This window comes from Anguilla anguilla, chromosome 4, assembly GCF_013347855.1.
Source record: "Anguilla anguilla isolate fAngAng1 chromosome 4, fAngAng1.pri, whole genome shotgun sequence".
Lineage (NCBI taxonomy): Eukaryota > Metazoa > Chordata > Actinopteri > Anguilliformes > Anguillidae > Anguilla > Anguilla anguilla.
The window spans coordinates 24112819-24135203 of NC_049204.1; the positions used below are offsets into that span (position 1 = coordinate 24112819).

The following is a 22385-nucleotide window of genomic DNA, read 5'->3' on the forward strand; positions in this document are numbered from 1 at the left end:
GGGATTAACAGCATGCTCTCACTGGGCACACCTTATGGCCCTGCGCACACACGTATATACACAAATGCGCACACACACACACACATATACAGATGCACTGCACACACACATACGCACACGCATGCACTGTACACCCACACACACAGGCAAAGGCACAGGAACACACACACAAACGCACATACACACGTGCACACACACGCACGCACATGCACATATAACTGCACACAAGCACACAAACACAGAGACACACACAAATGCACATGCGGGCACAAGCACAAACAACAGACAGACACTTGGGGTTGAGGAACCGGGCCTTACCTGTCTGTAATAGTTCTCATACACAGGGTTCCCACTTGCTAACTGGAGGGAGGAAACAAAAGAGTTATTAACATCACACAAATGAATACCAGCACAAGGGAAAGAAAGAAAAGGTGGCTGAAAAAAAGCTCATGGCAACACAGATTAAAGAGACAGATCTGAAACCATGGCCTGCTCGTGCTCAATGGCTGTGATGACAGAGAGGCGTGGTAACTGGAGTAACTGGAGAGCCCTGGCAGGGGTGGAAGCTCCAAGCCCTGCTGAGGGCTTTGGTGCTGAGTGCTGTGTAGGCCGTGTCTGGCTCCGAGCACGGATAACAGCCACAGGAGCCTCTGCGGGGGGCTCATCACCAGCAGGGCGAAGGCAGGCAACAGTGGGGGGGGGGGGGGGGGGGGGGCTGTGCTGTTTGAAACAGAAGCTGTAAGATCCAACAGAAGCCAGCGGAAGGTTCCGAAGGAGTCAGTGGCCCACCTTGGCTCACCTGCTTAACACAAGCTTCATACCCACAGTCAGGCCTAAAGCTGGATGGAATTCATACTTAACCCTTGGGTTCTCTTTACTTATTAGCACCTGTGAAACTGTTAGGCAGGGTTGAATATACCCAGGTTCTTATTGGGATTTTAAAGCAATTTAATATAATAAAGCAATATAAACTATATATATGGCTAATGACTGTCACTTCAACTATTTCACATTTAAAGTGTCATTAAATTTTTTATAGATAAGATTTATATAAATCAACTGTAATGAAGGCACAGTGTGCACAAATGTTTATCAGTGGAAAAATACAGGTTTTAACCTCTAACAAGATTTTCATGCAGTAGATCATTGACATTTATTGCTTTGAACGAACATTCTGAATTATTTTTCAACTTTATCTTACCATATTCAAAGAAACCAAAAGTGTTATTCCTCTAATACTGAAAGTTTAAAACGGGTTAACATGACCAGAACCGAACACAAAGGATAAAGCCCCAACTGGAAGACTCAGTCTGTAGGCCAGTCCGCTTGTCCACGAACACGCCACAGAGGTGCTAACATTGCTTTTCACATCCCATACAAATTCCTCCTTGGATTGAGCATCATAACCCCACTGAAAGAAAGACTACCAACGAATGCATTATGACGGCAAGCAGGGCTCTACAAGTGCTCCAATTTCACGAGCATTCGCTCCTGAAATTTGATGTGTGCCAACTGGAAAAATAACTTAGGAGCACATCTACTATTTGGGATGCATTAGTGTGCTCCTGAATTTTTCAACTGAGGAGCCCATGTTCTCCTTGGAAAAGATGTTAGAATAGAGCCCTGACAAGCCACCTGAAATAACCATCTTCAAATGCTGAACTACTATCCCCAGATAACTCCAATTACATTACTTTGTTCATCCACTATCACTCTCCCCAGTTTCTACCAAAAATATCCCCAACTGTATTTGCAGTCTAGTTCCATCATTGTAACATCCCCTGGCCATTAGGCAGGGTATATATAGGGAGAGTACATCAGGACAAACCAGCACACGTGTCCTCAAACAAACACATCTAACCATCTACTGCCTCTTCTCAAGCTGCAATCTATCAGCTAAGCAGCACAGCAATCACAAGCTCTCTGTCAGGAACATGGTCACCCAGCAATGTTCAGTCATATGCAGTGCAATAAGGGAAGTCACATCTGTATCATCGATCCGTCTCAGACAGCTCTTCATTCCTCTCAATGAAAGCAACTACACCAGACAAGGGGCCGTGGGCCAAGCTGACAGGATGGCACCATTCCCTATGCAGCGCTTAAGATACAAGGAAAGACGACAGAGAGGAAATATGGTGCATCGTTACATCGGCAAATCGGGCTCAACCTGCTCAAAGCATACCGAACGGGTCATAAATCCCAATAAATATCTGTCCACAACTTAACACAAAACAAATCTAAGAGCACGTCCATTTTAAAACAATATAGATATATGACTGCATTTATACTACACTGGTTAGTTCTGTCACCGGCCCAAAGCAGGAAAAGCACTACAGCATTCAACAAATTTCATCAGACAAACCAGTCTCTTTACACAGCCAAGGGGCGTAGGCTGCAGACCACAATTTACAGACAAATCATCATGATTTATGGTGTGGGCTACCTACAACATGCTCAAAATATTTTTTCAGATTCTTTATTGAACTTTCAAAAAGCCTGAAATAGGCCAAGATGGTGATATTCCTGCCCAAACTCAGGTATCATTAAAATCCCTTTAAATGTTTTACAAACTGAGAAGCAGTTAAAAACAAGGTAATTTTCTTGAAGCACACATCAAAGTAAAACATGATTAAACTGAAATAGGCATAAATTACTCGCACTGAAAATGATTTGATAGTTCCAACAATAAAAGGCCTGGTCAGTGACACAAATATACATTTTGAATGCACAAAAAAGTGGAGAGAAGAATAAGTCATATCTGGTAAACACATACTAGGGCCCTATATGTCACCATTCTTTGTAATATTAAAGTAAGAACAAAGTCAACAAATAACAACATTACAGCCATCAATGACGATTTACTTAAGTTATGTACACTAATAAACAACTGATATGGATTTTTCTACCACCATGTATTTTTGGTATATATTTCCAATTGAAATACACATTCTGAACACAAAAAGGTCACTGCAAAAAAGAACCTCGCCCACAGCTAATAGTTTCCCCGAGCAGATCAAAAGGGCCGGCAGTGTTTATTCCTCATAGGACGCCGATTCCACCAAAGGTCACAGCCCAACAGTGGCAGGCTCAAACCCTACTGCCAGAGATGCCCTCTTACCCTCTGACAGACAACATGCCAGTCAGTCAACCAGAGCAACACTAAGCAGGGCGCTACGCTAACCTTTTTTTCCAAGGAACACATGCTCCTAAGTAGAAAGAATTGTAATTCATGCACGCAAATGCATCCCAATTAGTAGATGTGCTGCTAAATCATTTTTCCAGTTAGCAGACATACATTTTCAGGAGCGAATGCTATTAAAGTAGGGAGCACTGTAAAATCCTGATAAGGATTTTTCACAAACCTGTGGCATGCACACATTCCTTTGTGTTAGCCTGCAGGGCGGGTGTTTCCTCAGCCACCGGCCTGCCGCTGACTGGCTTCATCTGCCAGACCGCTATCTTATCCCAATGTTACTTAGCAAGTTAGCATGAGTGGCCAATCCAGAGAGTTCATGTGCATAAGCAATAAGACATCCAAGACAATGGCCACATATACCCAACATGCAAGCCCCATCAGGTTATAGGAGCACCTGATGTGGGAAAACGAGGTCTGTCACATCAGATAACTGGCTGAGGGGGAAAACAAAACTATTTTCCAGGCTTGAATAAAAACCACAGCACCATGGAGCCCTGCTGACTCATCTCATCAAAAACAGAAACTAGCCAGTAGTGATATAAATCTGACATTTATCACACACAATATGGCGCTGTGGATGTAAAATGAAAAGTTTGACCTCGGAGCCACAGCATGAAACACGTGCTGAATACAGATGCCCAAAAATAAATGGCACATCTGAACAGCTTTTTGCCTTCAACAAACGTGACAAGAGTTAAGCTAAAGAACCACACGTCACAGACTTGCTCAGTATACAATCATGAAACACTCATTCAAGATGTGTCTGAGGAGCAAGGTCTCCCAACTACAGTAACAGAGATAATATTGTATTACATGTACATATAGCACACAGGAAAATATGCCTAAAATCCGCCTCCAATGGGTCTCCTTGTCTGTATTGTATGTTTGTATAAACGTTAGATTTGACTGGAACATAGTGGATTCACCCGGTGTACAGGGAGAAAATGAGTCGATTTTAAAGCCGATATGACCGCTCCCAACTGTGGCCGAGGAATACAACCGGTCAAGTGCCATGTTGGCTATATGATATGCAAGTATAGGTTGTGCAGGTCATTCCGCACAGATAAGTCAGCAATGATGAAAAAGCAACCGCTGATTATCCAATCACGTTACCATCACCAATACAGCACTGTCTGAACGATAACATGTCTACACAGATTATATGCAATATGCACAGCAATTAGCATTAGTCCTGCGGGTGTCCTCTAATTAGGCAGTTAGCTACTTCCTCCCGTAACAGCACGGGACTGCTATGTGTTGGTACCTGCTTTGACACGTGTCTCTAACTTACTAGTTTATCCTGCTACTGCTGGAAGTTTGCAATTCATTGACCAGCAATCGCATGGAAGCACAGCAGTTACAGTTGCCTACGACAGAAAACTACTTTCGGGCTCCCTACTCATAGCTAACTATCGGAAGATTAAAATAAACTGCGATACAAGTATAAGTGATTGTATGAAAATTGTTTGAGGAAAAAATAATTATAATCCGTTAATTAATGCTATACAAGACGCTCCGACTTTACGCGGTCCACGTAGCAGCAAACCATAGTCTAAACAGATCAGAAAGCCATCGCCATCAAGTAGCTGGCTAGCTAGTGTAGGTAGCTAAATAAACAATTTGCTAAGTTAGCTAACATACCCTATCCAAGCCATGCTAAGTAGAGGGTACCGGCACCATCAACGACTCTCACCGTCAGTATATCTTTCTTTTTTTGACAATCATGCCGAGCTCTGACTCGTCAACCTCATTCACATATCTGCAGCTTAGCATGGATCTATGTCAGCAGGCAGATACATTCAACGCTGGCTAGTTAGCTACCAATCAAACCAATGATTTATTTATTAACATTATCAGAAGCTATCTCGCTAGCCAAATGGGGGAGGGGGTTAGACTGGGGAAATCAGACTGCACTGCAGATGTAGCTAGCTAGCTGACGAGTTAGCTAGCTACAAATAAGATTTTAGCTAGCTAGCTAACATTAATGTTCTCTATCCGTTAGCAATCTAGCTAGAAGCTAACCAATACATTTGTAATTATCCAAGTAAGGCAAATTATCGTTAGCTAAAATTTGTGCTTTGTTGCAATTTTATTTTACGAAATAAAACGAGCCATCTCCACTATGCATTTCACCTCTCTAACTAATAACGTTAGGACAGCTAGCAAGCAACACATTAAGTCAGTCAGTAATGAGGTACCGTTAGCTTGCCCGCTACATAGCCGCTACGTTAGGCCTTGCCCCTTCCAATCTACTCAACCTTAACAGCGCAGGGTCGTGAGATTTCCATACACTCAAAATGTAACGCAGTTCCCAAATAGTTAATAACAGCTTAGGACCCCTGCCATTTCGTATCTGTTGACTGCCCGTCTGTTTTCAAATAATGCAGTGACCAAATAGACAATTGTTTCTGAAGATACCTGAGTGAGAGATGTGAGCGCTGCCATCTTCCCTGTTGCTGCGGGAGCGCGCACACCGTTTCAGTGGAAACACGCCTCCAACTAAACGGGAACACGCAAGATGCAGAGGACAATTTTCAGTTGGGGTTTATTATGTATTATGTATACGCGCTGCATTGAGTCGAGCGATAATTTACCTCGAACGTGCATGCATCATTTTACTGTGGTGCATTTGAGTGTGGGGACCGTAAGTCCTATATTATACTCAAAACGATCAACTCAGATTATACGTAATGTATATGAAATGTCGTCATTCTTATGCAGTAGTAAATATTGCAGTATGGTTTGCACACTTATGTGACTACCTGTTCATTTAAAATTATCAATATAAATAACCCGTCGTTTTTGCATACTGATTCATATGCTAGGATACCTTTATTGTTACTGTGGAAACAACTTTCATACAAATAATGTTTCATATAGCGTTTATCTGTGAGGTTAAAAAAAATGCATGGGCGGAATTAAACATGGTCTTGTATCTGACATTGTGTATTACCCAAATCTGTCCAACTTGTATTCATTTACAGAACTTCAGCGCCGTTGTGTGGACAGCTTCAGCAGTACGAGTCATTTTGACAGATCGAATTATCTACCTACCACAACGAAATGAAATGCAATAGAAAGATTATTAATTACAAATGAATATAAGATCTGTAATTGCAGACCACTTCAATAACGTCTAACACCACCTGATTTTTTCAAATGAATTTTCAACTGCCATTTGTTACTGCCGATAATTTCCCATTCTCAGTGTAGACAACATCCGATGTGACTTACAGAATTCCAAGTGGCCCTCCTCAGTCTCATAATTACACTGTCCATTTTGACCAAAGCACCAAAGTAAGTATAGTAACAAAGAAAACCACTAAACAGCCTCATCTGAAAGCTTTGTAAAAGCTATTTATTGTACATAATGCTGAAACAATGAAACCCAGAAACATTCAGCAATCTGAGCCTTTGGGAAGTGATGCAATTAAGGCTGAAACATGACGTTGTTGCTTAATTTTATTTCAAAAAGGCCAAAGGGAAACAAAAAAAAGTTTAAATCAAGTAACATACAGAAATAAAAATTTAATGAAGACATCACCAATGTGATATTTAAAATGGCTTCTACAGCATGCTGACTCAACAGGAGCCCTAAGAACCCATGCAGCTCTACCATCTTCCGAAGTAACATTCCTCACTTGAAAGTGCCATCTTTACATTATATTACACCAATATCACTGGGGGAGAATGTAACTTACTTATTACTGCCAAGGATCAAACCACATTATGTAATGCAACTGAGCATCTGCTTTTTTTAATTCAACCTGCCTGTACCAGACCCAGTATTTCCCCAAACATACTCTGAAACGTAGTGACACTAAACTGCATAATTAGAAATCAAATTGCATCACCTCTTAATCGGCCGGTCAGCAATCTGTAGTCCTGGAAAGAATTGCAATCAAAAATTAAACTAAAAAAAAAAAAAACTAAATTATAAGGCATGTTGGATATAAATTGCAGGATACAGGAGAGGGGGAGTGGCTCATAAATGTCTAGACAACACAGTTCAAATCACATGCAAGTTGTGTTATGAGGAGCAGGGGAAATGTACTTAATGTGGTTGTGAGCCATATGCACCACTGCCATTTTAGTTGTAAAATGTCTACTACTGTGGTTCATTTTGGTATCCAAAAAACATTAACAATGCAAAATAAATTTACAGTATAAGTGCAATTCCTCACACCAGAAGATCATTTTCAGAGCTTTGAGAGTCTCAATGACAGAATTTATATATATATTTTTTTATCTCAGAGCCCTCCAGACAACAAAGTTTTCGACTGCATATATGATACAAATACACAAACAATAGTACAGTAGTTTACAATCCTGGTTTAGTAGTTTTATAATTATATTTCTGTGAGACATCCTCACAAGATTTTGCTCAAATATTGGAGAAATTTGCATGATGCCATTACTGAAATGAACAGATTGCACTACCTCAGTAATTTCAATAGGTTCACAATTTTTTTTTTTTTTTGGTTTGCCACTTCAAAATAAAAAATTTAATTCTATGACCATCTAGTTGCACAATTCGACTAAATACAAAACCTGCACACTAACCAACTGGAAAGGATACAGCCCAGATTCAGCACATTTTTATCAAGAATGTTGTGCAAGCATGTTTACCTAAATAATATAAGGTCTAGCAAAAATGTTAATTTTATGAAGCCATTTTGTCCAATAGCAGGTTTGTACGCAGTAGGTTTGTAAGAATAACTAGCAGGTCGGTCAGGTTTGCTTTACTTCCAGAATGATAAATGAAATGTCCTTGGAGGAAGGGGGTTAGATCCAAACTCAAATTATATAAACACACAATGCATTTAAGATTCTTTGGGTTAAAGTTTCATCAGTTTCATGCATTACAAACATTATTCATTACAACCTAGCTCAGCTTCATTATGACTCTGCTTTCATTTCAAAGCCAGATTTTTTTAACGTAACCCCTAATGGTGTACTTTCAGCACAGTGAAGCACAAGTCAGTTGAGTCAAAAGAATGAAAAGAGGAAAAATACTCTAGTGTGCAATTCAAATGGCTCTTTGATGGTACAGCAGTAAAACTCATATTTCCTTTCATGTGTAGTGTCACAAAAATAAAAGGCAGGAGCATACTTGAGTTCTAATATCGTAGACTATCTGCGTAGGTAGTTATAAGCCCATGTAATTCCTAAACTATGCATTTGCTCTGTGCTTTTTTAAAAACCCCATCAATGCCTGTTTTTTTTTTTGTTTTGTTTTTTTTGCTTTTGCCTTCCGAGCTGCCAAATAAATACATGCATCAATAAAACTTTTTTTTAACGCGTCGATATAATTTTCCAAGGAACCTTGGGAAAAAATCTGCACAAGTACTTCAGTAAAGGAGCAGCACACATACCTAATGCCTCGGCCAGAGGTGGTCAGCCCAGGTCCTGGAGAGCTGTAGGGTCTGCTGGTTTTTGTTTTCACCTTAAATATTACAACGTATGCAGACCCAAGAAACCCGGTGAGGTATGTTAACTGGGTAATCAACTGCTTTAATTAAGTACCAAGTAAACCAAAACCAGCAGACCCAATGGCTCTCCAGGACCTGGTATGGCCACCTCTAGGCTAACCAAATCACACTGCTCCATATATCATCCAGAGGGATCACAGAACAAACTAAAATAATACCAACACTTTGCATAAGTCAAAACACACAGCATGTAAGCCTCAGCAACATGGTAAAGTGACTGGAAAAGCTAAAGCTCTGTCATCATTCAAACCCTGGCTGCTTCAGATATCCACTGATACCTTGCAATAAATAACCCTGTATATCTATCTTCTTTTCATATAGAATTAGGAAGTGTTTTACGGTAAATGCAATGAGTGGTTGGAATCGATACAAATTGCGAATGTACGCAGACCAAACAGCACCCACTGCCGGCCATACAAATACTGTACTTGTACGCTTGTCCAAAGTACGATTGTCAGTCCTCTGCCGATTCTTTATTTTGTTTGTTTTTTTGTGTTCATAATGTGGGCGCTGCTTTCCTGCAGGGGCAGAGCATAGCCCAAACACAAACCACAAACATACGAAACAAACCTGCACGTTGCTAGTTGTTTGGGGACGTAGAAAGGAAAAGTGATTAAAGAGAAAATAAACTGCCACTGTAAATCTAAAGACACACACGCACACGCACGCACACACAGCACAAGCAGCGGGTACAGCAGCAGTGTAACAGAGCGCACAGCGAGCGATGAACCCTCTCAGAGGGATGGGACAGGCGCCGCTCACGCTGAAGAATACTTTTGCCATGGCTTTGTCCAGTGAATGGCATTCCGAAAGGACCAGCCACGTTTTGTAAACCCTTCCCAGCCCTTGCAATACACACACAGTTCTCTCCTCTCGTCTCTCCTCCAGTCATCTCCTCCTCCTCCTCCTCCTCCTCCTCCTCCTCTTCTTCCTCCTCCTCATCCTCCTCCTCTTCCTCCTCCTCTTGGTGCATAAATCACTCGTCGTCAAAATTTTGCTGAAGCAGGAAGTTAGCAGCGAGATTCTCGTTCTTCTCACACGCAAAATAGGCTTGAATCACCAGTCCTTCTGGAAATCCCAAGGCTTTTAACTACAATGCAGAGAGAAAAGACAAGGAAATTCAATGCAACTGCACATAATTACTTCTATGGGCAATTCTGTAAGCTCACGCTTTTTAAAAAACTGCATCTTTGCTCTGATGGGTGTGTTTATTCATGATAATGGTAGTGGTACCCTTTCGATGGCCTCTTTCTCTTGTGGAGTGACCTGGATGTAGTTTGTCTGTGATGCTCCCTGGCCCTCTGCTTCTTCCCCTCCCACCTCCCCACCGTGGGGTTCATTCAGCATCTGCACAAATCGCTCCTGGTGCTGGGTGATTTGCTGCAACAAAAAAAAAAAAACTTTATTCAATTATACTGTGCCACCGCTCAAATCCCACAAAGGGGGTTAAAATGCACACTGCTGCCCAGTGGTCATTTATCCTAAAATTCAACAAGTTGACTTGAGGCTTCTGATGGCTCTTTTCAGGTATATGAACGGGCCCCACAATCTGGTAGGTATCGAGCGCCCTGCAGCCCCACAGGGGGGTATACAATTGGCACTGACATTGCACAGGGTTTCAGCCAATCGGGGTTAAAGAACTAGCGACCCCTGTTGGTCGATCAGGCACCCAGGTCCACTGTTGAGCTGCACCATGAAGCGTCTTCCTCCAAATCATGTCAGTGCGAGCCCGACTTCTGAACTGTGGTGTGATAACAAGCAGCGGCTGACATCACATGCTTCAGAGGAGAGAACATGCCCGTCTGTGCTCTCCCAAATCGATAGCAGAGGCTGTAGCGCTGAGCACTGATGAATACAACTGGGCATTCCAAATTGGGGGGAAATGGGGGAAAACCCATCAAAAAACAACAACTAGTGTAGCTGTACGGCTCACAACAAATATACATTTTATTTTAACCAAGTTAAAGATGTGGTTTATAGTTGAATCAGTCAAGAGAATAATGACTAGGGTACAAGACCTCTGCTCAAAAATATATTTGGGGAAATAAATATATTGGGTGGCAAAATTGTTTAAAATCCAAATATAATTAGTTTGATTGTGAGCCTGTGCACACAGCTTTAACTTAAAAAAAGGTTTTCAATAACATAGGAGCTATACGAGTCTGGCTGTACTACCTTCTTCCAAGGACAAGCTACTGAGGACAAGCAATCTCTTTATAGGAACCTCAGGCATGGTTAAAGGCAACGATGTAAGTTGGTAATAAAATACCAGGTCTTTTGGCACAGCAGGCTTATTAGCAGGCTTGTGAGCACTACCGAGTGAGAGTGGGGATTCGGCCCTCGAGAGGCTCTGGATAAGGCTGGAGGCGGTGACTGGTGCATCTCTTACTCAGTCCCCCCCCCGACTTGCCTGGAGCAGCTGGGGGTTGTCTCTGCCTAGCTGCTGGAGCAGAGCGGGCAGGAGCGCCGGGTTCTGCTGGATTATCTGTCGCATCTGCTGGAACTGCGGCTGGTTCCTCAGGAACTCGAGGGGGTTCCCAGACGCCGGCGATGAGGTGGAGGACACCGTGCCTGGTTCCACCAAAAGATAGCACGCTTCACAAAGAGCCTCGTGCACGGGGCACTGGCTATTCTCCACCCCCAGAGCCAAAAACAACAGTGGGAATACTCCCGTGCTCTTAGGCCATTACAGAGGCACTTGCTTCCAGAGAAACAGAAACTTTACAGCTAAAGATAAAGGAGTTGGTAATAACATGGCAAAATGTAATAACATTGTAATGTTAAGTGCCAATTATCCAAACATCTCTGAGAGCAGCTAATTGCACAGAATCTAAGAACAAAGTAGCAATTACACTCAAAGGAAATGGTATCGGTGTTGTAAAATGCAACCAAGACGTCAAAGGTGAGAAAGTGGCGAGCTTTTAGTTGGGGGGAAGAAAGAGGTGTTAAGGAAGGAAGACTGCTGGAGGATGGGAGCGAGGGTGGGATGCTCACTGCTGGCTGCTGGAGGGGGCTGGGGGCCTTCTGTAACAGGAGCAGGGGGGTTCGTCGCTGGAGGGGGGCGGGCTACCTCCCGGGGGGGCAGGTCGGGCTCAGCAGGAATCCCCTGGTAACACATAAAGCAAACATGCAGGTTTTAAGCCTGACCTTTAAAATGGTATCACACATGGTGAGAACAGAAGCTGAAAATCAGATTTAAAAAATGAACATGGCATTGTTAAATAACTTTTTATTATTTCTATTAATTTATTATTAGTTATTTTTCGATTCAAAATGCCCAATCCTAACCAGACCACTGCAACAACACCCACAGGAGGGCGCTCTAGCCCACAAACCCTCCAAAACGCACATAGCTGTCCAATCTTCTTTTTTCCACACAGCAATCTGCAAGCCGAGCCATGCAATTACTGCTGCAGAGGACAGTGCAGACAGTACAGGCAGCTCGCTGATACCCATGCCACCAGAGGAGGCACTATTGAGTGATGGAGGCTGGGAATTCCTTTCCTACCAACACCTCCACCCCCAAACAATGCTCAGTTTGTTAAAAAAAATTTTTTTATTAATTTAAATAAACACATAAATCTTGTGATTAAATTCACAACATTTGTAAGTTTGTTGGCAATCTGTGCGGTTGCCATTTAAATTTTCACATGACACTAGGTTGACTTAAATGTCTGTAACTTGTTTGTCTACTGTCTTGCGTAACTTTGTAACTTTGTGTTTTACGTCAGGACCCCCTTGCGCAAGAGATAATTAATTTAATTGGGGTTTTCCTAGTTAAATAAATGTTTAATAAACAAATATGTTGTGGCGATTTCTCCATTTTCTGAATCCCAATTGTACCCTCTACAGTGAAGCTACTTATCACCTTTCCTCAACTCTCAATTTCCCATAAAATACCTGGGATTAGCAATCAATATCATATCAAAAAAATGAACACATTTTATGCATACAGTTCCAGTTTAAACAGTCACCAGCACATAAAAACTACATTTAGTCACACAACTCTCACCATGAGAAGGTACTCCACTGCTCTGTCAGGGTTATTGTAGCTTGCCCGTAGCGCTGCAATGACTTGTTCTCTTTCATACCCCATAGACATTATTTCCGTCACCAAGTTCTCATAAGCCTGCCCTGTAACTGATCAAAGGAATGGACACAAAATCAACAGTTAAATCCCAATAATACAAGATCGTACAGTGTACCATTGGACAGATGAATGGGAAAATCTCATACCCAGTATCGATGCCGCTTCTTCTAAAAGGCTCAGGTCATCTACAATGCTGAAAGAGAAATGGAGAAAGAATAAATAAAAACTAAAGCAAATATACAGCGCTGAAATTTCTGATCCACCATGTGTCGCGTGCAGCACCCCTCCTTCCAGGGGCAATGTGACTTCTCACATCTCATTGCTCTGTGGTTTATATTTAAAGTTTAATTAGGATGGAGTTGGCTGTTATCAGCAGCACACTTAACAGCAAGAATACTCAAATCTGGCACTCAGTGCCAGTCATACTGCTGGTTTTCATTCTTCCTCCGTCATCAGAGACCGATTTAGACCCAAGTAATCAACGGAGTGAAATCTGTGGTCAATCAGTGACAATAATCAATTACCCATTTGTTAATAAAATAAAACCAACAGTAAAAGTGGTCTTGAGGGCCAGATTTGAGCATTACTGCTTTACTGCATGGCTAAAATTGTGCATGTTGTGTTGTGAACAAAAAAAAGCAAAATCCATAAAAGCTGGACACGCTGATTTATGAAAGGAATATTTTTTGTTCTGTACCTGGAGGAGGAGAGGGCTGGTGGTGTGGCCAGTGGTTGTTCCTGAGGCTCCTCCTGGGGCTTGTCCTCTGCAGGAGTATCTGGGAGGGTGGGGGCGGACAGTGCTGGAGCAGCGCCCCCTGCTGGCGCTGCTGGTGGAGTGGAGGCCTCAGGCCCGGTTTCAACAGCAGGACGCTCTTCTGATGATGTGGGGGTGGGGGCAGGGGTGGGGGCAGTTGCTGGAGCAGGGACAGAGGTAGGAGCTGGAGCAGGGGTGGTTGTCGTAGCAGGGGCGGAGGAGGGAGCAGGGGCGGCAGGAGCTACGTCAGGTAGTGGCGCACTGACCGCAGCAGGAGGCGGAGCCACCTGCGCAGGAGGCTGTGCAGGTGCTGCTGGTTTTGCCTTTAAGAAAACAAGAAAAGACACCACTAGCCACAACAAACAAAAAAGTACACCTCTCTGCATTCACTGTAAGAATAAATCTGAGAAATATTCATACATTTCACAAATTGCAAGGTAATCTGTAAATAAAATTGCAGATCTGTATTTGGGCCATGACCAATAAAAATACTAATGTTCCTTCATTCAAGAAATGCCTACCTTTGATACCATAACCACGACAAAATTCTTCTCATCTATTTTGTATTCTTTTAAGGGTATGTCATCATTTAAGATTTTGCCTGGGGGGATAGAAGAAAGACAACAACCACGTCAAAATATAGAGACTTAAGCCTTGAACAAAGATAGCCAATCAGAGAAAAGGAGATATCCGGACAATGTCTCTAACCTGCATAGATAAGCTTCTGCCCTGAGGCTGGATATGTGTCCGGTCCCTTCTCTGCCTCAATCTTCTCCTTCAGGGCTTTCACCTGTGAGTAAAACAAAAGAACAGCTACCTGCAGGTGCACTTCTCTGGAGACAGTACCACTCTGACCCTCACTTTGGCGTTAGGTATGCTTTTCCCATTTTTTGCCAAGCTGCACCTTACGTGCGAACAATCATTTACTACGTGGAAACCGCACAAATAAGAGGACAGAAAGACATGGGGGGCCGTTATCATGTGAATGATTTAGTGTCATTGGAAAGTGTATTTTAACAGTCTATTTTTAACAGGAATTCAGGCAGCACCAGCTTAGTTGTTAGGAGCCGGATTTCCAGCAGGCTTCTGAGGGAGTGATATTTATTTTGCCCTCTCGCTGCTAGTGGTCTCAGTGAAGTGTGATCACCGGCACTCAGGACTTGCTGATAATCATTATGCCATTACAGCAGGAAAATGCAATATAGGGCTGTCACACTGTTTACACCTCTATATCTGGGACATCGTGTATGCTGGTAGGAACACGGATTCACAGCTGCACACCGTCAAAAACAATGAAGACGTCAAAGGCTATAAATGGACCAAAAACTACTGATACTTTTCCAGCTGTGGGATTTATCAAAGCAAGGACAGGCAATAAATTCCTTCATACACACTCGACAAAATTGACCATACAACTTAAAATAACCATTCTTTTATATATACATTAGGGAGTTGAAAATTGTCCACGTACATGATTTTTAAAAAATCAACTGCAATAACACAATGTATGCTCTACTTTGCTTTGTTACGTTTTCAAGTTGTCAAGACAAACTAAAGAATAACTGTCATTGACAGTTTAACTAACCATCCGAGTTAAAACGTGGTTTCGTATGTATCAATGTAAAACTACCATTTAAATCCAATGGAAACACTGACGTCCCTAATATTTTTAAGGGAAGTTCGCTAATGTTAGCTAATTTAACATATGCCTTAGTCAACTACAATAGTAACGTTACACGTTAAAAAAAATACTATAATCTAACTACAAATAAATAGCACAGGATATTTAGCACTCATTAACCTCGTTGTTTTTAAACTGATCAGCAACCACAAATGCTAACTTAGCAGCTGTTACTTTTATTGCTAAACATTTGCTAGCAAATTGAGTTTCATATCAGAAATGATCTATATCTAGCTACTAAGCTAAAATGTCACGGGTGAAGCTAACCCACTTCCCCCCGTTTTTTTTTTTTTTTTGGCAGGTGTGTTTAGCTGAAATACAGAATCTGACTTAAGAAAATTGTCCAGACAAGGCTCAAATTATATTGCACTGTCATTCATAGGCAAACATAAGGAAACCCATATTTACATCACGCAAATCGCGCGTGTTCCTTCTTAGCAATCTGTTACTGTCACACATTTGAAAACACAACACCATTTAAAATAGCATCGCCCCCCTTCCCCTTCCCAACAAGTTGCCTACGCCAAGGCCCCGGCTTTTCCCAGCCCTCTCCCCCGGCCTCCAGCGTATTTACTTGGGCTTAACTTCCGATGACTTACCGTAAGCTCTTCGTCTATCTGTATCTTAAACGTTTGCTGTTGGAGAGTTTTTAGCGTGATCGTCAACATCTTCAACAGAAAGATAAATATTGATAAGCTTTCAGAAACGTGCACACAGCTCCTTCGCTGTTACCGTTACCACGGCGCCCCGTTGTGTGACTCAGCTTTCTAACTAGAAGATAGTGAACCGTAGTCAGACGCCATCTACTTGCTGCCTGAGACAAGACATGGACAGAGAAGCGAATACTGGTAGGCGTGCTGTGTTTTCTCATTCAGCGTCAGCTGATTTCACCCAAACGTTGCGCGTACTCAATTGGCATGTGTTATTCCAAAGAGAGTAGTCCGTATTTTTGTATCTGACCCCTCATTTTAATAAACCGAAACACATCCTGTTTGCAAGCCGCAAAGCTTCTATGCCATGGTTATTCATTACAGTTTTATCATGAGTCAGAAATTCATCCTTAGTGACTTAAGATTACATAATCAAGGAAAAGAAAATACACAGTATGATTTATACACATTTCATTTTAATTAAATTTAGTTATTATTTATCACTTTCTTGTTGCAGAACAAAAAAAAAAAAAAAAATGAAATGTATGACCATTGTGCTGTTTGGGGGTGGGGTTCCGTCTCATGGCCAAGCTAGAATGCATAACTTACCATCTGTAAAACTGTAACCGTGAATTATATTTATTTAAACTACATTCAAATACTCTATTGGTCACAAAAAATAGGCATCAGACCCGATCAAGGAATGAAAATTTATATATATAAAAATTTACAGACAATGAAAACAAAGTACTTCACACAGTGTGCCAAGTAAAAACCTTATCCATCCCACAGGCCCAAAGACATTCATAGCCATGGCCGATTTCAAGACCCGTAAAGGGAAACTAATCTCATGAACATAAAACAAGAAATAAAAAATATTTAAAATTTTGGGGATTAGTCATGTAAGAAAACAAATGATTCCATATATACAAAATTGGAAGGAATGATTCATAGAGAACCAGTCCCTCACTCAGTGAATCAGTACTTTGTGTCAAGGTCTTGAGTCCTCATAATCTTTATTAAAAAGCCTTGGATTTTTCACATGGTAAAGACTAGCTCCGACAGAGTTTCTGGGAACGGCTACAACAAACTGAACTGGCAATGTTCATTTAATGTCCTGCTAGCTCATTTACTAAAATGGACTGTGGTATGAGGAAAAAGTTCAACATTTGCAAATCGATGGGCTTGACTTCTGCACTCTGTCAACAGATAATGGTTTTGAGTAATCTCAATCTACGATCTGCCACCTGCAGCCACCAACACACATGCTGGTGAAAACAGACGAGCCTCAGCTCTGAAACCAGGGCAGTTTATTGATGGCAGCAGTCATGCAGAGGATAATGGAAAAGCAGAAACAGCAGCACTGACATGACTCTTTAAATTTCAGGACACCCCAAGGCCTTTGGAGGAGGACAAAGCACTGGTTTAAAAAAAATAAAAAAGACAAATCACTTCAACTCACCGACTCCCACCCTCCCAGCCTGAATGTAATTTGTATAAATCAATAAAAAATACCAACATTCTGTACCCTACCCTATGCCTTCCCTTTAAAAAAAAAAAAAATTTGACTGCCACAGGAAGGGGCCACATCCAAATAACATTAGTCAAAGTGTGGATGCACAGCAATTGTTCCCTTGGATAAGAGAAAATGCCACTGAAGCTCCCCTCTGTCTAGGCTATTTTAGAGTTCATCTTTTACTTCTTTGGGTGAAAGTTCATCTTCCTCATCTTCTGTTGGACTGGGCTCTTCAGTTGTATCCTCTTCCTCTCCCTCTCCCTCCTCCTCCTCCTCATCTTCCCCTTCATCGTCATCGTCATCATCATCTTCATCCTTCTTACTCTTCTCCTCTTCTGTCTGTTTCCTCTCTTCTTCCTCTTGTTTCTCTTTCATTTTCTTTTCTGGCTCCTGTAATAAGAGTAACATAAAAAATATGAGGTACAGAACACGTTTATCAAATCAATCTAAAACATACTTACGGAGCACTGGGCAAAAGTGTGATTATAGTTTGATGTACCAGTTTTTTTTCTTCTCAGCCTCTAACCTGATCCATTCTAAGGACCTGACACACACCAAAAACTCTGGTTTACTTGGCTAATGTATTATCTGAAAGTGTATGGTGATCAACATGCGTAAAATAACCGCATACACCTAATAAAGAAAACAAAATACCTTGGTAGCTCCCCATGTCTCAGTTCCAAACTCTTCTGCAGTTTTTACATCATCAGTGATGAGGAAATTGTCAAAGATGGTGCCAGACTTCACCTAAAGATAAACCAACAATATTAAGGACCAGCATTGGCAGCACTAGGTCTTAACCTCATCACACAGTAACCATTCCAGTAAGATTCTCATTCACTGAATTGAACGCACTTGCCACAGGTCCAGTCCCAATACTCCAATGCTGTCAAACTTGTAAATGGAGGAATCGGGTGTGTACTCGGGGTTATCAATTTCAGGATGGACCCAAACTCCTTTGTAGTTGGGATTATCAATCTGTTTCGGTCTCCACTCCCCCTGCAAAAACAAAATAGTCAAAATGTAAGTGCAACATAGTATTCAGATTTATTATAGAAGGCCAAATAGAACACCACCCCTCCCCCTCCTGATCTTCCCACAGCTGGTATAAAAACGGTTCAGGGGTAAAATGGCTCCCACTCCTTACCTTGTACTCTGGATTAGGGATCATGGGTGGCTCCCATTCACCATCCATTTCCTCATCCCAGTCGTCAGGCTTTTTGGCATCAGGATCCGGAATGTTCTCTGGCTTGTCCCAGTCCTACAAGTGAATATGGAGAGTTACCTGGCACTTGTGTTCAGAGACAATAAGCACTGTGCTGCAATAAGGCCCTTATGTAACACAAGAGTGGCCACAATACAAAAAGAGCCAGCAGGTGATATTACCCACTGCAAAAACAAAAACGGCCTACCAACTGTAACACATGGTTGTGCAACACCAGCCCTCAAGGTCAAATTTAAAACCCACATGCAAATGCCAAGTTAGTCACTAAGTTCAATAAAGGGTTGGAGTCTGGGAGAGAATTACTGCTTTAAGCGCAAGTTTGTGACAGGTTAGAATTATATAAAACTGGCTACTATGAGGATTTATAAATCTGAAATTTGACAACGGGCTGCTGCATATGAAAATGGATTTAGGCCAATTATCATGTTAAAGATTTAAACTCTTTCCTTTTCAAGCTCACAAACCACTGCTGTATTTAAAAGTCCAGGTTTCCATGTACTGGTAATTATGATCTGTTAACCAGTTATATCATTTTGGTATACCCCTCTGGGTAATATAACCTGTTAAATGGATGTAATGGATATGGTTTATAGTATACATAAACACTGCAAATGGTTTACTGTCCTAAATGACTACATATTTATTTTTAATTTCACTGAGATATTAAAGTAAAAGCTGAGCTGGCTGTTGAAAATAAAGACAGTGCTCCATCTGACCTCTGGTCTGCTGTCCTCAGGGTCATCAATTTTGGCACGGTCATCCCAGTCCTCTGGCTTCTTTGCCTCTGGGTCTTTGATCGTTTTTGAGGGCAAAAAGTCCCAGTCTTCCTCTAGGGACCCCGACTCCACCTTCTCATTGTCAATTTTGACCTCATAGGTTTGGTCAGGTTGCAGGATGAGAGTGTAAAGGTGTGTCATCTCATCATCCTGAGTGTAACAGATTAGAACCCCAAATATCAGAACAAGGCCACACACAGTGTACACATACACAATGAGCACACACACAGCAAGCACACACATACATACACAGCGAGCACACACACACACACAGCAAGCACACGCACACACACAGCGCACACACAAATACAATGTGCACACACACACGCACAGGGAGCGCACACATACAGAGAGAGCACGCACACACACACAGCAAGCATACACACACAGCGCATGCACACAGCGAGTAAACACACTGCGCAGGCACACAGTGCAAACACCACAGTGCGCGCGCACACGCACACATTGCACAAAACATATACACACACACACACACACACACACAGTGTGCACACACAGCGCTCACAGTGTGCACACACATACACAGCGCACACATCTCTTCTGTACTTGCCTTGCACTTGATTTCCTTCTTTATGAGATGATTCTTGCCTTTGTAGTTAAAGATGACGTGAACCTTCTTTGTGCTGTAGCCACAGATATCAGGCCCTGTGTAAAAGCAGGGACAGTCACTGAATTTACTTGCATTTAACAAGGTAACTCCAAAAGTGACGAGAGCAATTAGTTCCATTACCATTCTTTTTTAAATGTTCAGAAGTAGCACCCCAGCCAATGACTTCAACTGAAAAAATAGAAATGATATAAACGTGGATGCTTACCAAACATGATGTAGTACTGGGAGTCTCCATGCATGTCAGCCTGATCCAAGTCTGCAGGGAAGACCTTGACATACCCACCCCCGCAGTCAATCTTCTGTTCATGTTTGACAGTGAACTGGATCACAAGCGGCTTGCCTTCATTACTGAAAGGCTCAAAGCGGGAAGAAACAGCGTAGAATCGGGCATCCTGGCTGGTTTGGAGACCTAAAGAATAGCCAAATAATGAAGAAAATATTACCTTTTCTTATAACAACACTCATAACACAATGACATTTATGTTTCAACAGATTCCACCAGGACTCTTATTTTCCTGTAAGAGGACATCAGTTTTTCCTCACTTTCATTCCTGGCCCTCATTTCCATCAGCTCCTTGCATAATCTGGGGTGCAATTTGAAAGCAATTTGAATTATACAAAACTGAAAGGCGAGTATGGTCAATCTCCTTTTCACTTAAAACAAAGATTAAAACAGGCTTTTAAAAACTGTTGTTCAGTGGAGCCATATTTCTAAACTGCAGTTTATGAGCAGCTCCAATCCTTACCTTTATCTTTCTCAGCATCCCCAAAGAACTTTCCAGAGGTCAGTTTCCACTTCCCGTAGTCTGATTTGTGTTTGGATTCCAGCCAGCGACTGCTCCATGCATCTGAAAACAGGATTAATATTGATACAAGGCCTTTCAATCGTACAAGGTCATGGCCTCCCGTGAACAATCATATACAACCATACACGGCTACAGGAGAGGTGGCAAGAAATCAGGCTATCCTTAAAAAGGTCCTACAGAAGACAGGGCCCAACTTAGTTGCATTTTGAAACCAAAAGCGCAGAAATATGACTTAAACCAAGAAACAACTCAGAAACGGCCTTTTGCCTTGATTTCTACATTTTGTTTCAGAGATTACGCTGTTTATAGCGTTGGCCTAATTAATGTTTCAAGTGTTTCAATGTTTCATATTTGGGATGAAAAATATCAACATCGCAATACAGAATGTAGCTGAATTAAATGGACAATCTGAAACACACACACACATACATACATATTCAATCAAAAAGAATGAACAGATGTGATTACAATGCATGTTTCAACAGGCAGGACACAGAGGCAAATACAAAGTGCCCAATTTGTCCTATATTCGTTGACCAAGTTATTGCATTTTTAAACCTATATTATACACCATAGCAATGAGGGAGCTAGTACATTATACAAATAATATTTTCAGATAAACCGACGAATATTTTACTCCTTGAAAACAGAAGTTTATTGCAGTTCAGGTTATATCATCATCGGATAATTTCGCTAGTCTTTGTGTCTAGTCTAAACCTAAAAACCCCCCAGTGCCTCACCTGCGCTTCTAGAAAACTGCTCCCGTTTCTTGCTTACATTTGTGAACATACGTTTGGCTACTTACTACTACAAGGTTTGAGTACATACAATAATAGAACATTAACGAAGGAATTATATGAGAAACTGCCAGCTAATGCATTAAACGTTAACTGGAATGCAAAATGAGTACAAATAATCTACTGTAAATACTGTACATTACGTAGCCTGTGCATTTCCGAAAATAATAGAAGGGGGGAAATACACACAGCGCATAAGCTACTGAAATTATCACGTTTTTCCGTCCGTACAGTAAGCTCGCTAACTAATATTTTAATTAGCTCTCTAGCTAATCAGCAAGACTAGCAACTTACCTCCATCGAGAAATTGTTCTTTAAAGTAAACTGTAGCGTCGGCAGAGAATCCGGCTAAAAGTACCGCAAATAATGCTACAGCTACCTGCATATTTGCCTTAGTTTAATCTTCGGGTTGTCTATTCGACCCCCTGATTAGTACCTTTGATTTTCAATGCTAGGAGTAGGAAGCAAGTCGGCAATGTGCGAATTTTTTATTGCTATTCCTGAACAGATGGCCGTCGCTCATTGGACTTTCCCTTGACCAATGAAAGGAGACCACGAGTTCTTCCTAGGAAGTGCTCGGATTACATTGTAAGAACCATAGAACGCGGAAAAGACAGTAGCAAGTGTCTATCAACAATTGTTTTTCTACGACTGTCAATGGTAGCCAGGCCCAAAATCGCCTGGTGTTGTCTGTAAGATAATGATGAAATTAATTAAAAATGTTATGAAAGTGAGCATGAAAAATTCCAGTGGGGAAAGTAAATATTTATG

The 22385-nt window shown here is 41.6% G+C and overlaps 3 protein-coding genes across 10 annotated transcripts in view; all 3 read right to left on the reverse strand.

The window, feature by feature from the left end:
* eps15l1a (epidermal growth factor receptor pathway substrate 15-like 1a) overlaps positions 1-5695 on the reverse strand; it is a 42833-nt gene extending 37138 nt beyond the window's left edge. For all 6 annotated transcript variants that reach the window (XM_035413724.1, XM_035413725.1, XM_035413723.1 and 3 more), the window contains exons 1-2: positions 5615-5695; positions 319-360 (exon numbers count right to left, since the gene is read on the reverse strand). In XM_035413724.1, coding sequence (XP_035269615.1) covers positions 319-360; positions 5615-5641 — 69 coding nt within the window. In that variant the 5' untranslated portion in view covers positions 5642-5695. The remainder of the gene's footprint in view (positions 1-318; positions 361-5614) is intronic.
* An 833-nt stretch (positions 5696-6528) lies between these two features.
* rad23ab (RAD23 homolog A, nucleotide excision repair protein b) lies at positions 6529-16115 on the reverse strand. The gene is made up of 10 exons (XM_035413695.1): positions 15813-16115; positions 14241-14322; positions 14054-14133; positions 13476-13855; positions 12925-12971; positions 12701-12828; positions 11683-11794; positions 11099-11259; positions 9922-10068; positions 6529-9778 (listed from the first exon to the last, which is right to left on the reverse strand). Exons 1-10 carry the CDS (start codon positions 15879-15881, stop codon positions 9665-9667), a joined length of 1320 nt encoding a protein of 439 aa, XP_035269586.1. The 5' UTR covers positions 15882-16115; the 3' UTR covers positions 6529-9664.
* calr3a (calreticulin 3a) lies at positions 7514-22133 on the reverse strand. Of its 3 annotated transcripts, none has more exons than XM_035413697.1 (10): positions 21909-22133; positions 20758-20859; positions 20217-20420; positions 19952-20046; positions 19321-19530; positions 18527-18640; positions 18235-18378; positions 18034-18126; positions 17640-17769; positions 7514-9654 (listed from the first exon to the last, which is right to left on the reverse strand). In XM_035413697.1, exons 1-10 carry the CDS (start codon positions 21997-21999, stop codon positions 9332-9334), a joined length of 1506 nt encoding a protein of 501 aa, XP_035269588.1. In that variant the 5' UTR covers positions 22000-22133; the 3' UTR covers positions 7514-9331. The 3 variants fall into 3 exon arrangements, with proteins under 3 accessions (XP_035269588.1, XP_035269589.1, XP_035269587.1); XM_035413698.1 differs by having other exon boundaries at positions 7514-9651; positions 17604-17769; XM_035413696.1 differs by lacking the exon at positions 7514-9654 and having other exon boundaries at positions 16560-17769; positions 21909-22130.
* Between the last annotated feature and the right edge of the window lie 252 nt (positions 22134-22385).